Source organism: Ciconia boyciana, chromosome 3, assembly GCF_034638445.1.
Source record: "Ciconia boyciana chromosome 3, ASM3463844v1, whole genome shotgun sequence".
Lineage (NCBI taxonomy): Eukaryota > Metazoa > Chordata > Aves > Ciconiiformes > Ciconiidae > Ciconia > Ciconia boyciana.
In genome coordinates this window covers 110,704,804-110,718,628 of record NC_132936.1, presented here as the reverse complement: position 1 = coordinate 110,718,628, position 13,825 = coordinate 110,704,804, and the positions used below count along the sequence as shown (strand labels likewise).

The following is a 13,825-nucleotide window of genomic DNA, read 5'->3' as shown; positions in this document are numbered from 1 at the left end:
CTCATTGTCCAGATGTGGAGGGCCAGAACTGGGTCTCCAGCTTCCACATGAAGGCGAGCGCTCCCTGGACATCTGCAATGTTCTTGTGTCAGTTCTCTGACATCTTTGCAAAGTACTGAAAAGTAGATGGCCGTTATAGTCTGGAAACTGTGCACACCTAGGGGCTATCAAATGAGGCAAAGCAATTTAGTTTTGCCATGGGCGGTGCCTGAGATGACAGCACTTCCCTTGGACTTTAATTGCAATGTGGTTTCACAGATTCCCAGACAGCAGTACAGCTACTGATGACATGCATATGGATTTCTTCTTCAAAATGACAACATGTCTAACTACCCTACGATCGTCTTTGCTCTGTCAGCCTTGTGCAGGCCAACTGATTCCCACTCAGAGGAGGAGAATCACAGTGTGAAGAGAAGGGGCGAATAATGCTGTGCTTTATTGCTTAAACTCTATAAATTCTGCCTTTAAATCAGGCCACTGTTTGGATTAATTCTTTGCACTTTATGTGCATTCCTATACTCAATTACATGTGCTTTGTTTCCAATGAACTTTTACATGTGGGTTAAAAGATTTTCACTCTTGATTACTGTGACTCAGTCTGGTTCCTGAAACATTTCCTGAGCTTTTTGTTGCCTCTCCCCTTTCTGGCTACTTCAGGGTAATGGAGCATCTCTTCATGGGCTACGCATACCACTTCCTGCATTCCCCCAAGATTTCATAGAAATGCCACAGTTTCCCTCTACCACATAAACTGGGTTTTAAACACACAGTTAATGGGGTCAATAGGCAAAGGACTCTACCGAATGTGCAACACAAAAAAGATAAAGACTGTCTGGACTGCCAACAGAGAGATTCTTTGAAACCAGGATACTCCAGCCAAGATTTAATAAAACAACAAAAAGAAAGAGAAAAACTAACTGAACCAAGAACAAAGGGCAGCATCACAAACTAACCACTCTGACCTGCCAAAAGCACTGAAGAACAAAGAAAATGAAAATATAAAGCTGCTCAAAACAAACAGGAGCAAAGTGCAATACAAAGGTATACACAAAGTGCAGGGCACATTAGGGCCAATCCCAAACATGTGTGGGAAAGTACAGGCTGTGTTTATTACTGTATTTCCTGCATGCATTTTTACCCTCTTCTCATCTTTTGATGCATGTGGGGCAGTACAGAGTAGGTCAGGCTGATTTTTCCCTTTCTGAGTTAATGAGGAGCTTCCCACAGGGCATGGGAAATGCTAGGGGAGCACAGCCTGCAAGCAGCCCAGCACGCTCCTGGCGACCAACCTCAGGCTGGGGAGAGCACAAAGATGGAGGGTCGCACTTGTCCTGCACTTAGCAGCAATACGTATGCCAAAGATCATCCAGGCTCTGGAGTCCCCAAGTGCTAGCATCACCACTACTGCAAACAGCTGCCCAGAACCTCAACAAGGAAGGCCACCCCACAAGTCTCCAGGGGGTTAGCAGTCGTTTTCTCAGACTGTTCAGTCATTTCCATTGCCAGTATATCACAGTGGAAGATTAAACAGCCAGGCTGAGAGAGAAAAAACAAGCCTGAAGCATTAGCAAACTCTTTGTGGCTGGCACCCACTGTGGACTGCTTGACTGTTGCCTTATCAGCATTGAGTCCTGGTTCCATGGACATTCTGGCCAAAAACCAGAATCCTCCAGCCTGGTAAACACTACTGCAGCAGGTAATGCTCCACACGCTGAGGCTGAAGTAATTAATTCCTATGTACACCTCAGGCTAAAAAGCAGGGTGTCAGCATTTGCTATGGTGGGTGTAATAGTCTAACATGACTGGATAAAATAAAAGCAAATTAAAGGATAAAGGGAAAAAGTAGTAGCTTCAGTATGCAGTGGGCCTAGTAGTGCCCCAGAGCTTCCACGTAGCAGGGAGAGAAGAGAGGGTAGTCAAGATCAGCAAACTGGCGATGTCTGCTGGCCTCCTTGTTGCTCTCACAGCTTGCAGCATATGGCCTTTGAAGAAGTCCTGTGCACAGAACAGGGGCAAGCCCCACTCACCCAGGAGAGGTGAGCGAGCTGAGTAGCCAGGGCAGCACATTCAGTCTTATCCCCGGGAGTTCAGCTGAGCTAGGCACGTTGATGCTGGGGTAGACACAGCATACAAGGAGGAGGAAGCATGTTAAATGACAGGCTTAAGGACAGCCTCCATCATTAATATATATTGGTGCAGGATGTGAATCTGAGCCAAATCTCTCTGGGGTACTGGAATCAGCTGTCAGAACTAGCCACTATGTAAGTGAACACGCAAGGAGAGCAAGCAGATATCTAAAGGAGCATGTGAGCTGGATCAAATATAAGAGGGAGGGCAGGTTTATGGCTTGCTCTGACTGTGGAAGAATAAATGGGTCTAATTCGCACACGCTTGCTGAGATCCCTTTGCCACATGAATCATGAGCAAGTTTTGTCAGTAAGATTTCAGTTTCCAGAGAACCTGTCCTGGTTGTGACATGCCAGGTGGAGCTGTCAGCAGTGACAGGTAGAAGAAAACTCATCTTTTAGTGCCTGAACTTGAGCCAGTTCAATCAGCAAGTGATTGAGGGCTAATAAATACAGGGCAGCATTATCGTATTTTCACAACCTCTTTCCTGACTATAATTTCACTATAAGGAAGTTTGTTGGCACCTACTGGAGGAATAAGTGTGTAGGGGGGGAATATCTCCTTTCTCCTCTTGTGTTGTGCTGAAAAGTGGAATTAAATTATTCTGCTCACAGACAGATTGTTCCAGTAAAATAGAATTTGAAGCCACCAGGGGCTCATTGAGAAGAGAAGCTTTTACACTATATGAAAAGGCAAGAGACAAAACCCTTGCCAAACTCCTTCACTCTTTATTACCGACAGCTGCAATGCTGGATGCGTCCGGATGCCTTTTAAGTGCCAAGGGGAGTGACGGAGGTGGGATGGCATGTGAGCAGATGAAATACATGGCAGCTTCTCCCCCGACGGCAAGTTTAATTATTTGCACTGTTGTATACACAAGAAAAAAATATACACATATTGGGAAATCATTCACTCTGATTCCTGTGTCAGGTGGATTATGAAAAACACTTGCTCTTGCTGGTCCATGGCAGAACAAGGTCTTAAAATATTCAGAACCTGCATATGCCTTTGTCACAGAAGGGAGGAAAAACAAGGTAGAATGTATTTGCTAAAGGAGGAGGACATGAATATATCAAGAGAGCAAAAACAGATGCACTTTGCTATATGAACTGAGATATCCAACAGAATTGAACCAAACCAAACTTGAAGCCAAAGAAACACCATCTTCTATGTACTTTTATTCCAGAGAACTTTCTAACACATCCCTTCTTGTCCTTTCTGCATTTTAAGATCAGTGGAACAGGGAGAATCTGATTCTTTTGTCTGTTCAGTGCTCAACCAACGAACACCAAACTGTGCTTTGTTAGGATCAATTTTCCCAAATCCCTCTGCTCTAGGATCTAGGATCTTGTGTGACATTTCAGGGTGATCATTCAAGGTGTGAAATGCTCTAAGTCACTAGCCATGGCTCAAAGTCCTAAGTCATTAATAATCCTATCAGTGATAATACAATCTGTGAGGCTATAGACTACAGTAAAAAGATGCAGACAGGTCATCTTTCTGTAATCTGCAGTTTAAGGGTTAAGTACAATTGACTCAGAAATGACAACCGTTTGTGCAGGGTTGGCAGGCCTTGATATACTAGCTTAAGTTGATGTCTTACGACTGTCAGCAGCTTTTCTGCTTGAATAAGAACCTGGTTCCATTCTACATGAATTTATCTCTGCTGCTGTTAACTTCAGTGCACCTATGAACAAGGCCTACATGAGGATTTGTAGGTTTGAGGTGCAGCATGATGAAGGCCTGCCAGCTCAAATCCCAGCTGTGCTAGAGAAAGCATGCACCGTATTTTCTGAGCAGCTCAGGGGCAGTCCTGAAGCCTATTCTTTCTTGGATCTTGCAAATACAATGTTTGTTCACGCAGTAAGCTTCTTCCTCTTTGTGTTTATGTAATGCTGGCTGTCCTACCCTTACAGCATATACGCCTGATTATGAAGATTGTAATACATCATCTGAGGCCATACAATGAGGACAAGATATGCCGAGCTTTTCAGAGCACATTTTGTGCCATTTCAAGCAGCTAACCATATCTTTCCCCTGCACACAGGGGCATTAAATAAGTATATTTTACAGATAAGCCACCAGAGAAAGTGGTTGCTGTGCTACTGACCTAGTGCCTATATTAGAAAACCAGAGTCAGACACACAAAAAAAGCCCTGTAAATTGCAAAAGAAAAGAGAACATTAGGACTTGCCTCACAGGGGGAGTTCCTCAAAGGAGCTGGAAATGCAGTGCTGGACATGACAGTATTTGCTACTGCTGGTGCTTTGCTGGTGTTAAGGAGGAGTGCACAACCTGGACAAAAGAACAGGAAGAAGGTCAAACTGCAGCACTCACCTTCTGTTTTCAGGGTTTGTAAAACCTCCCCAGAACCTGTGTTAGCTGGCTCCTACTACAGGACAATGCCACAGAGCATAAGGCTTTTTCAATTTATTAGGGATGCAGCTTCACCCAACATACTCAGGAAATGCATTTAAGAAGTCTGTCTGTCTGTCTGCCTTCCCCCTACTGCTATCTTCTGTTCCTCCATGACTTCAGATTCATCCTCCTTGCAAGGCTGAATAACAAAATGTATCTTTTATGAATGAAAAGTAACTTGGAAGAGAGTATTTACCTTGGCCAATCCCAAAACAAAATACAACTATGGCAAAATACCACCAGAGTAATATTAATGCAGCTGGAGGCCTCTTTGCTCCTTTAATCATTTGTTGTAACAAGAGGAACAAGGGCAGTAGTAACACCAGGGTTTTTCCTTGGCAGCTCTGCATGAAAAGGTGTGTATTTGCACTATTTCAGCTCTGCCCTCCAGCTCAGCAGGGTACCACTACTTAGAGCCCGGTTATTTGGGCTTTCATTGAAATTGCCTCTACAGCATAGACAAATCATGAACCAGCAGCACTTTATTGCCAGCTCCCCACAGTACCCTCTTTCTGGCTCTTTGCCTTCATGTTCACCTATGCTTCCATCACTTTGTGGTCTGTAATACTGTGGGCTGAGCCATCAGACGGCATAAATGCACTGTAGCCTATACCAGTTCACACAAAAGTAAAGAATCTTACTCTTCATGTTTAACTCTGGATCTAACTTTCTAAAGCAATGTTGGGACTATACACCATTAACTGCTGTTATTATTGTATCCCTTTAGATGCTCTGTGCCTCAGCAACAAATGCCTCCAATGATTTACATTATTGCATTAGGAAAAAGCTTATCGTGGCAGGTAGCCTGTTTGCCAGAACTCAACCAGCAGTTCAATGGTTCAAAAACTCAACCAGTTCAATGCCCAAGGTATAAATCTTCAATGGTTTGTACAAGAAGGATTAGAAATGAACTACTGGGATTTAGCTAGAGGAACCAAGTATAGAGTAATTATATACAGAAGTGGAACTCAAGGGACAATGGAGCAAAGAGAAGGCAAATTAGGAAATGAGAAGGGAAAAAAAGCAGAACAGAGAAACAGAGAAAGTAAATAGGAAAATTGGAAAGAAAAAATCAGACCAGTACAGAGGAGGATCATGCAGATGAATACTTGCTGTGAAGTTGTTTAGAAAGGGTCAAGATTAGTATCTGATGTCAGTTGTGGAGACCTGAAGTACCAGTCTATACCCTCAAGACAGAAAGTGAGCATGATAGTCTTTTGCTCAAAGCACTTAAAGATGGCTTTTGTTTCACTGGAGGAAGAATATATAAGTACATAGGAAAACGTGCCTTGTGTTTTATTCCCTCTCCCCACCATTTGTGTATCTTTTTTGCTCTCCGCTGTTCTTTCTCTGCACTTACTATTTATTCTCACACACCTTCTATTGAAGGAAAACGGTTGTGCTCCGGGCTTCCAATCCGCCATGGAGAAGGATGGGACGCAGAAGAGCCCTGCATCCAGCCACAGTTTCCTTCTTCAAATGAACAGTAAAAGCCAGAGGGAAGATTTTCTGCAAGAGGGAAAGACACACACACATACAGAAGAACCCAGGTGAGCTGAGGAGGAGACTCCTGGGCACACAGAGAAGCTGCAGTGCCTATTCTGACCAGGTTGCTCAGGGCATGCAGACCCCCCCCCCCCAGCTACTCAGTCCTTTTGTGTGGAGTCGTGCGCATGCCTGACCATGGGGAGGGTGGTGGCAAGGGAAACAACCCCCAGACTGTGTGACTCCCCACACACTTTGACGTATCCGAGTGTGAGGACACATCCCAGTGTACACTATGGGGTCTCCTAAATATCTGGCCTCTACAGCTTCACAGGTATAAACCCACTCAAGGTTACACCTTGGAGATGGCTTTCCTAACCACTGCTTCTGCAGCCCCATGGAGGGAAATCTTGGAGAGGGATAAGTTCCTAGCATGATTCCCCTCCCTTACAGTGTAGGTCTCTAGTCACCCCAGCTCAATAATGAGACCTCTTATCTCTGTAAGCACTGATGCGGTCTCAGGTAAAGCACTGAATCATTTTGTGCCTCAGTTTTTGCACCTGTGGATCTGTTTCGTTGAGATGAATGGATGAAAAGAGGATAGTTTATTTTAAGCCGTACTTCCAGGCTTTGAAGCCCACTCATTCTGTCACTGGCTTGGGATTTCAGGCAAGTTTCCAGCTCCGAACAATAAAGACACATTAGCTTTTTGACTTTAAATTAACCAGTTTTAAAGTAATAGTCATCTCATTCAAAGCAGAAGGTAACTTCATGACTTCTTCATCTCCTTCTCTACCTACACTGCAAGTTCTTCTTACAAAGGGTGCAAAGCACTGCTCCTCTTGCCCTGAGTCATATACTTATATTGTCATAAGTGAACATCCTCTACTCAGCCACGAATCACGCATTTCCTTCAAAACTCATGAAATAATTTTTCCCATCATCCTCAATAAACACTCACTGCCTCCCTAATTTCTACCGTTGTCTAGTTCTACTTTTGCATTTTTCTTCAACATGAGGCCAGACTCTGTACTTACTACGCAACCTCAGCAGACAACAGACCTTGTAAAATGCCATGTAAAGTCACAACCACTATAATATGATTTTCACTTTTAGTGAATCAGTAATGATCTTTAATATAGATTCTGCACCCAGCGTGCAGCTGACAACTCCGCCAGGTACCAGAAGGCTTCCCAGTAGTAAAAGGACACAAACTGGGTTTTATGGTGAAAAAGGTAGAGCACAAAGCTAGCCTGGCAGAAAAAGGTGCCCTTTTAATAGAGAGTTACATTAGGCATTAAAGATGCCAGAAGAGAAGTAACGAAGAGCAACCAGGCAATTTACCCTGCTATATAGACTAACCAGTCCTTGGGGCTGGCAGTACAAAGCCCGTGGAACACGGCTGTTCAGTGGGGGTGGTCCTTCTGCCAATAAACCAGAAAAACTGCTGTGATGAACAGATGTAGCCGTAAAAGGGATGATGATATTCCTGACTTTTGAGAGTTTTTACACCATTGTGTACTCAAATCTGTACTAAAAACCAGTTTATCCCATATTTGTTTTCTCCTTCCCTGTTCCCCTAAACTTGCCCTAAAACTATCTTTGGTTTTGTTGTTGTGGGTTTTTTCTCTGAAAGGAAGGAAAATGAGACAAGAAATCTCTTTAAAATTGCAAGATAAAAATGAATTTTCATGTGCAAACACTTTATAAACCCCCACATCCAGGAAATTAGTTTTTCCTTTCAACTGCTTGTCAAAATCAGAGTAAAAATTTTTCACTTACAAAACGTAGGATAGACTACAAACTCCTAAAGCAAGAGGATGTGCTGGTCATGTGATAGTGGCAATTTCATTAGCTTCTCTATGAGAAGAGGAGGCTCCTGAACTCAGATTTTGACGTGATTGTTAGGAATTTTTCCCTCTGAAATTTTCTCTCTATGAAGTGAGGCACCAATATCCAAACCCCAGATCATTCAAAATGTTTACATATCAGCAGAACCCCCCGGCTGAGACTGCAGGTCAATTAAGTACCTGCTCACAGGGCCTCAGCTTTGACTCACACACCTCAAAAGGCAATTCATTGTCAGTGGCACATTCACCTACTCCTTGGTCTACCCTGAGAAAACAGCTGGCGAACACCACAACTGCAGTGTCTAGACCATGAGTATTCGATTTTCTAGGAGCCTGAATCACAACTCACTTCACAGAGGAAACTGAAACAAATCTTACATCTGTGGCTTTCTAGTAGGGCCAAATTTGAACCTGGAACCTGACATGGAGATGGCAGGACTGTTTTATTGTTATTTTCCACAAGCACCCAAATTTGTTATGAAAGATCAAAACCTGTACTGGAGTTAAGGCTTTTTCAAGTTTTTCCTTTTAAAAATCTCCAAATTCATTCAGCAGTCTTTAAATGTGAAGCCGTTAAGCAGAGAGTTGCTTCCCTTGTGTTCTACCCCTCTACAGAACTTGATTATATTTCATTGCGCAGCCTGAGGCTGGGAGCCAAAGAAAATGACACATTATAATGTGTCCTGAATTCCTACTGAAACAGCTTGGCTCAGTGTCCAACTGAATTCATTTCATGGCCATACGCTACCTAGGATGATGTAAACAAGTCAGAGCAGCAGGAGGAGTCATCTAAGTAGCAATCCCTGCCTGGAGGCCAGAAAAAGCTCACTGTCGATGAACAAGTACGGGCATAAATAAGAAGCTATTACTTTCCCAGAAAATTTCATTCCTCCTCCACAAATTAATTTTTTATGAATTTTCAGATGTCCCATGCACTGGATGCATTTTCTCTGCTGCTCCTTCTTACTTTGAATACATACAGCACCTACGATTCCGCATATTGCTACTCCACAAAGAGCTCTTTGGCTAGCACTTTTCCATCAACGTGTACTTCTCAATTTTCTGAACGTTTATAATTCAAACTCACGTTAGCGCAGACACTGAACTGATGAGGGAAAGCTAATCTGACTTTATTGGAAAATCAAGTAAACGAGGGGGCGGGAGTTACGCCTATTGAAACCTGCCATGTTGGATATTATCATTAGTGACAGAAACCTAGAAAAATTTAGACCTCAGTAAGATTAAGATGCAGCTTGGGGATACAGGACAGAGAATAGAGTAATCCAGTGAGACTGGAGCACTGTGAGAATGTGAGAGCCTCTGCTTTTATTTGAGTGATGAAGTAGAGAAAAGCTGTAGAGTGTTAAACTTGTTCCTAACCAAATATTTTCAAGCCTTCAGAATGATTTAGATTTTGCTTGAAAGGTAATTAAGTTTAAGGATTTTTTAACTTTAATGCAGACTTTTCATCCTTTAATAGCAAGAAAAATTAGCAACTGGCATAATTTATGAAGCGGATGGAGCACGCTCGTGATTCAAAACTAGGTGTAAATCAACCAGATACTATAGTTTAATCTTTTGGGTGAAATTCCAGACATATATTATAAAAGACACAAGCATACAAGTCTACTCTGGTATGTATGGACCTTTACCAAACATAGGAGGAAATCTCAGAAGGCAAAAAGATCACTTACTCAAAGAACTTAAAGAAGCACATGAATCTTAAACATGAGTTTGTTTCAATGGCTGCCTCTATGCTAGCAAAGGTGGTCTGCCAAATTCTACCAGAAATGAAGCATAAAAAATGAAAACACTTTTCAACACAGTCAACAAAGAGTTATCCTGTAACGCCAGAAGGCTTTGCTGAGTTCAGAACTGCCAGAGGTTAGAATTTGTTGCTAGAGCTACAGCTTTTGATCAAGAAAGAAGCAAAAGGATTAGTGTATGCAAGACAGGAACCTTAAGAGAGCGCTGCATGGCAACAGGTTGCTACTTCATCTTTTTGCTTGCAGGGAGACTCTGCTGGGCTGTATGTATCCCTAGGACATAAATGAATCCCGTGGTTTCTTCATGCATTTTTGCCTGGAAAGTAAACTGGCCCCTGTAGAATTAATTATCTATGCTTTTTTGGTCACTTGCTCATGTTATCACAAATTCAAACTTTATAGGTTCCTATTCTAGCTGCCATCTGGTCTCTTGACAGATGTGTGCATGCACTCCTCCAACCACATAGCACAGCCTGAGTCACTCCTTTAATGAATCAGATACCAGTCTTCCTTATCTCACCTGTCAATGTGTTTAACATCTTTAAATATTCAATGAGGCAAAGAGTGAAAATTACCCTATAACCCAGTGGTTATGAGATTTATTTGAAAGATGGAGGACATTACTTTCAATCCCTATTCCAGGTAAAATTTATAAAATGTGGAAGAGCAACCGCAGGAGAGACTTGAGTAACCCTTTTTCTTCTGAACTAGACCAGAACTCCAGACCACAGTCTTGGAAACTCTCCGTGGAAATAGGAAATGTGTGTTCAAATTCACTTAGGCAGAAGAAAGAATCAGTCCTGGGTTTGTCATATCCTGGGTGAATCCTCTAAGTTCTGGGCCTCTAGATAATAAATATACTATCAGCACCTCCATTCTTTTTAATTTTTTTTTTTTTTTAAATTATATTCATTACTTTCCTAACATGCTTTGACCGATTAACCAGTATTTTCCCAGGCTGAAATTTTTGGTGAATTTGAGACAGAAAGTAAAATAATTTTGGACTAGCCAAAAGTATATGCACTTTTTTTCAGTAAAACTTTTATTTTTGCCCAGACTTGCTGCCCTGCAACAAAAGATTACTAAACCAAAATCCAAAATATTGTTAACTAAGAGGAGAAGTACAAAACTACTAAAACAAATTCTCCCTTCCTGTAAAGCAGAGCTCTGCCAATCTGTATTAGTAAATAATCTGAGTTTTCATCTCTGTCTTACCTTGTCTTATTATATGTAATATAGCTGGTACCATACCGGCTATATTACATATATGATTCTCTACTACAATAAGAGGAAGTATGTTATTTTTTTGCAGTAAGTTATAATCCATAAAAGCATGGATTTACTAGCAAAGACATAAGACCACCACTATGTGAAGTCTTAACCTGCGTCTGCAAAGTATGCTTCTGCAAAGTAATTTTCAGTGTGGCACTTCCATCAGTCTGTTAAATCTGTATGTCTGATCCCAAATCAACACAGTTTGGCATCTAATTCCACATCTGCCTCTTTGAAGCTGTCTTTTGCTCCTGCAAGAATATTTGATTATGACTCAAACAGCAACATGCTTTTCTCTAGGGGTCATCCCTCTGATTTTACACTGTCTACACAGACTAATTGGTTGCATGCAGAACAAGCACTGTTGCATTTCATTTGCCATTAATAAGTAAAGAGATGTTAACAAACAGCTGGTGTTAGGGAGATTTTTTTCAGCTAAGGAAGGAACAAAAATCAAATGAATAGGAAGAAAAAAATAAATATATATATCAGTACCTGCACAGCTACAAGACTGTGAAAGGAAAAAAAGCCCATCATCTCCTTGAAGCTCAAAGACAGATACCTTTGGTTAATGGTAATTTTAAAAGCTCTGCCCTCAGTTTTGAGCATGGCTACATCTTTTTCTGGCAGCTCTTTTGTGTAAGCAGAAGCATTTGGGAAACCCTTTTCTCTGCTTTATATATCTGAATCACTTTTTGCCATGCTTGCAAAAAGCTGATAAAAACATCCGTGTTGCTCAGGAGCAAAATGACAACCGAAATGCTGAAAGATGACATATGTTTTGTGTTGGGCTGCCATGCAGATGTAACTGACATCTAAAACATCAGATCATTTCTCTGTTTTGTGTAAGAAGTCTTATGCCAACAATATTCAACACAGTAAAGAGGCAAAAGCAGAGAAATCAGCCACAGAACTGAGCAGGCTTGTAAGTGGATAAGCAGACATACCCACAACTCAAGCTCTTGCTAAGGCAAGCCAGTCTTTTTTGTTGCTTGGGTGGAAGATGGTGCTTTTCAGGCCTTTTGGCTGGGAGTAAAAACTCTCATTCCCAGTACCTGTGGTTGAAAACAAGCCGTGTGGTCTTCTCCTCAAGCTAGGGAGCGATACTCTGCTAAACAGGCAGTTAAATAGGTTCTGCTCTTTACATTTTCTCATTTACATTCTCAGAACATTCTTTGCTGACACAACTGTAAGTGCTATACTGCTTTATGCAAATAGCTACAGATGAATGCTGCATGGAGGGAGAAAAGGCAACCAAACCAAACCAACCCCTGTGGATAGCCTATGTGAGAGAGGGATTGGTCACTTTACCAACTGGCTCACCATGGGATGGATACAGGGTGGCAGCTAGGGGCAAAAGCACAGCCAGCCTCCTGATATGTGAATATGGACGAGACACCAGCCACAGGTGCACCCAATGTTTGAAAATAACAGGTAAGCATGTTCCTCTAGGCTTCCCCCATCCTGTGCTGGTATTTAGTTTACATCCATGATTGGTGCAACTCCACCTCGTGAGCTCTGCTGTTCCCACTGATATAGACAGGATTACCCTCGCAAAGGCAGAGCCATTTATAGCAGAAAGACACAACAGTGTATCTGGACATAGAGCTGATGGTAAATAATATGTCTCTCTACTTCCAATGAAATGAAAATGCATTCAACCTACTGATTATCATAATTTACTAGTTTTTTTAATTAAAGTGTAGAACACAATAGAAATACCATTATGAGGTTTTAGAGCTCTGTTTTAAAGCTCTTAGTCAAAAAGAAAGTTTCAGTACTACTAATTGAAGAATTATTGGTTCTAAGGAGCTGCAAGTCTGCTGTGATGACACTGTTCCTATGAAAGCAAATTTAATGTTCACTGAGTGTGTGTCATTAATGAACATAATTTCAAATTGTAACAACATCTAACATGATGGAGAAGCGTATCATTTCAAGCTTTTAACCAGTTTACTAGATGATCCCAGGTCAAACTGCTGTTCTCCACACCAATAAAATCTGTTACTTTATTTCTTTGTTAGCAGCAAAGAACTGAAGTTGTGTCACTCTCACGTTACGTTTACGCTAGAAACAGCAAAGGTCTGTTAGTTGAGACATCACCTATATCAACACAGCTTGTTTGAATTACCTTACCCAGATTCTCCCCTGCTCTAGCTGTCGCATATGAAAGCTAAACTGAGAATAATTGCCTCTTCTATTCCAAAGGCTTTTGCCGGGACTGGTATTTTGGTCAGGGAACACGTTTTTTGCACACCAAATCAATGCAGCTCTGCTGACAAAAGTCCATAGGCTAGATCAGCTGTGACACACATATTTTAAATTGGTAAAAGATGAACTCTCAACAACTATTTTTCTTTATATATTTTCCCTGTAGATAACCATACAGCTGACAATCCACCACTCCTAACTATCTGTAGACTGGCAAAGGAGAAGACGCTGGAGGTAGAATATGTAGAGGTATAGAAAAGGAGATAAGGCATCTTCAAGACAGTTAAAGGAAGGTCCTAAAGTATCTAGGATATTCGGCACAATTACAAAGTATTCAGGCACAGCAAGTTTTCAGAAAACTCAGGCTGCTATCTATCTTCTGCTGTATTTTATTAGACTACTGACTGCTGAAGAGAAGATAGAGAACAAGAGGAATTACAAAGACACAGGAGCTGGTCAAAGACAAGCTACTGGCTCTACTCATTTTTCATCTTAGAATTTTTCTCCTTCCTCTCCCTTCTCCCACATGCTGTGCTACATTTTGATTAAAGGCTCTAACAAACTACACATTTCATAATTCCGTATGGCATCTAGCTATTCAGGCTATACTTCCTTTGCATTTTTGATCAGGACTTTGGAAGAGATGAAGCACTAAGAGCACCTTAAGAACCTGCTGCAGAACTAATGCAGACGAGT

At 41.6% G+C, this 13,825-nt stretch overlaps 1 protein-coding gene across 1 annotated transcript in view; it reads right to left on the bottom strand.

Moving 5' to 3' along the window:
• ALK (ALK receptor tyrosine kinase) overlaps positions 1 to 13,825 on the bottom strand; it is a 323,117-nt gene that overhangs the window by 66,556 nt on the left and 242,736 nt on the right. Inside the window, exons 7-8 of the mRNA XM_072857093.1 lie at positions 5,923 to 6,054; positions 4,322 to 4,422 (exon numbers count right to left, since the gene is read on the bottom strand). Coding sequence (XP_072713194.1) covers positions 4,322 to 4,422; positions 5,923 to 6,054 — 233 coding nt within the window. The remainder of the gene's footprint in view (positions 1 to 4,321; positions 4,423 to 5,922; positions 6,055 to 13,825) is intronic.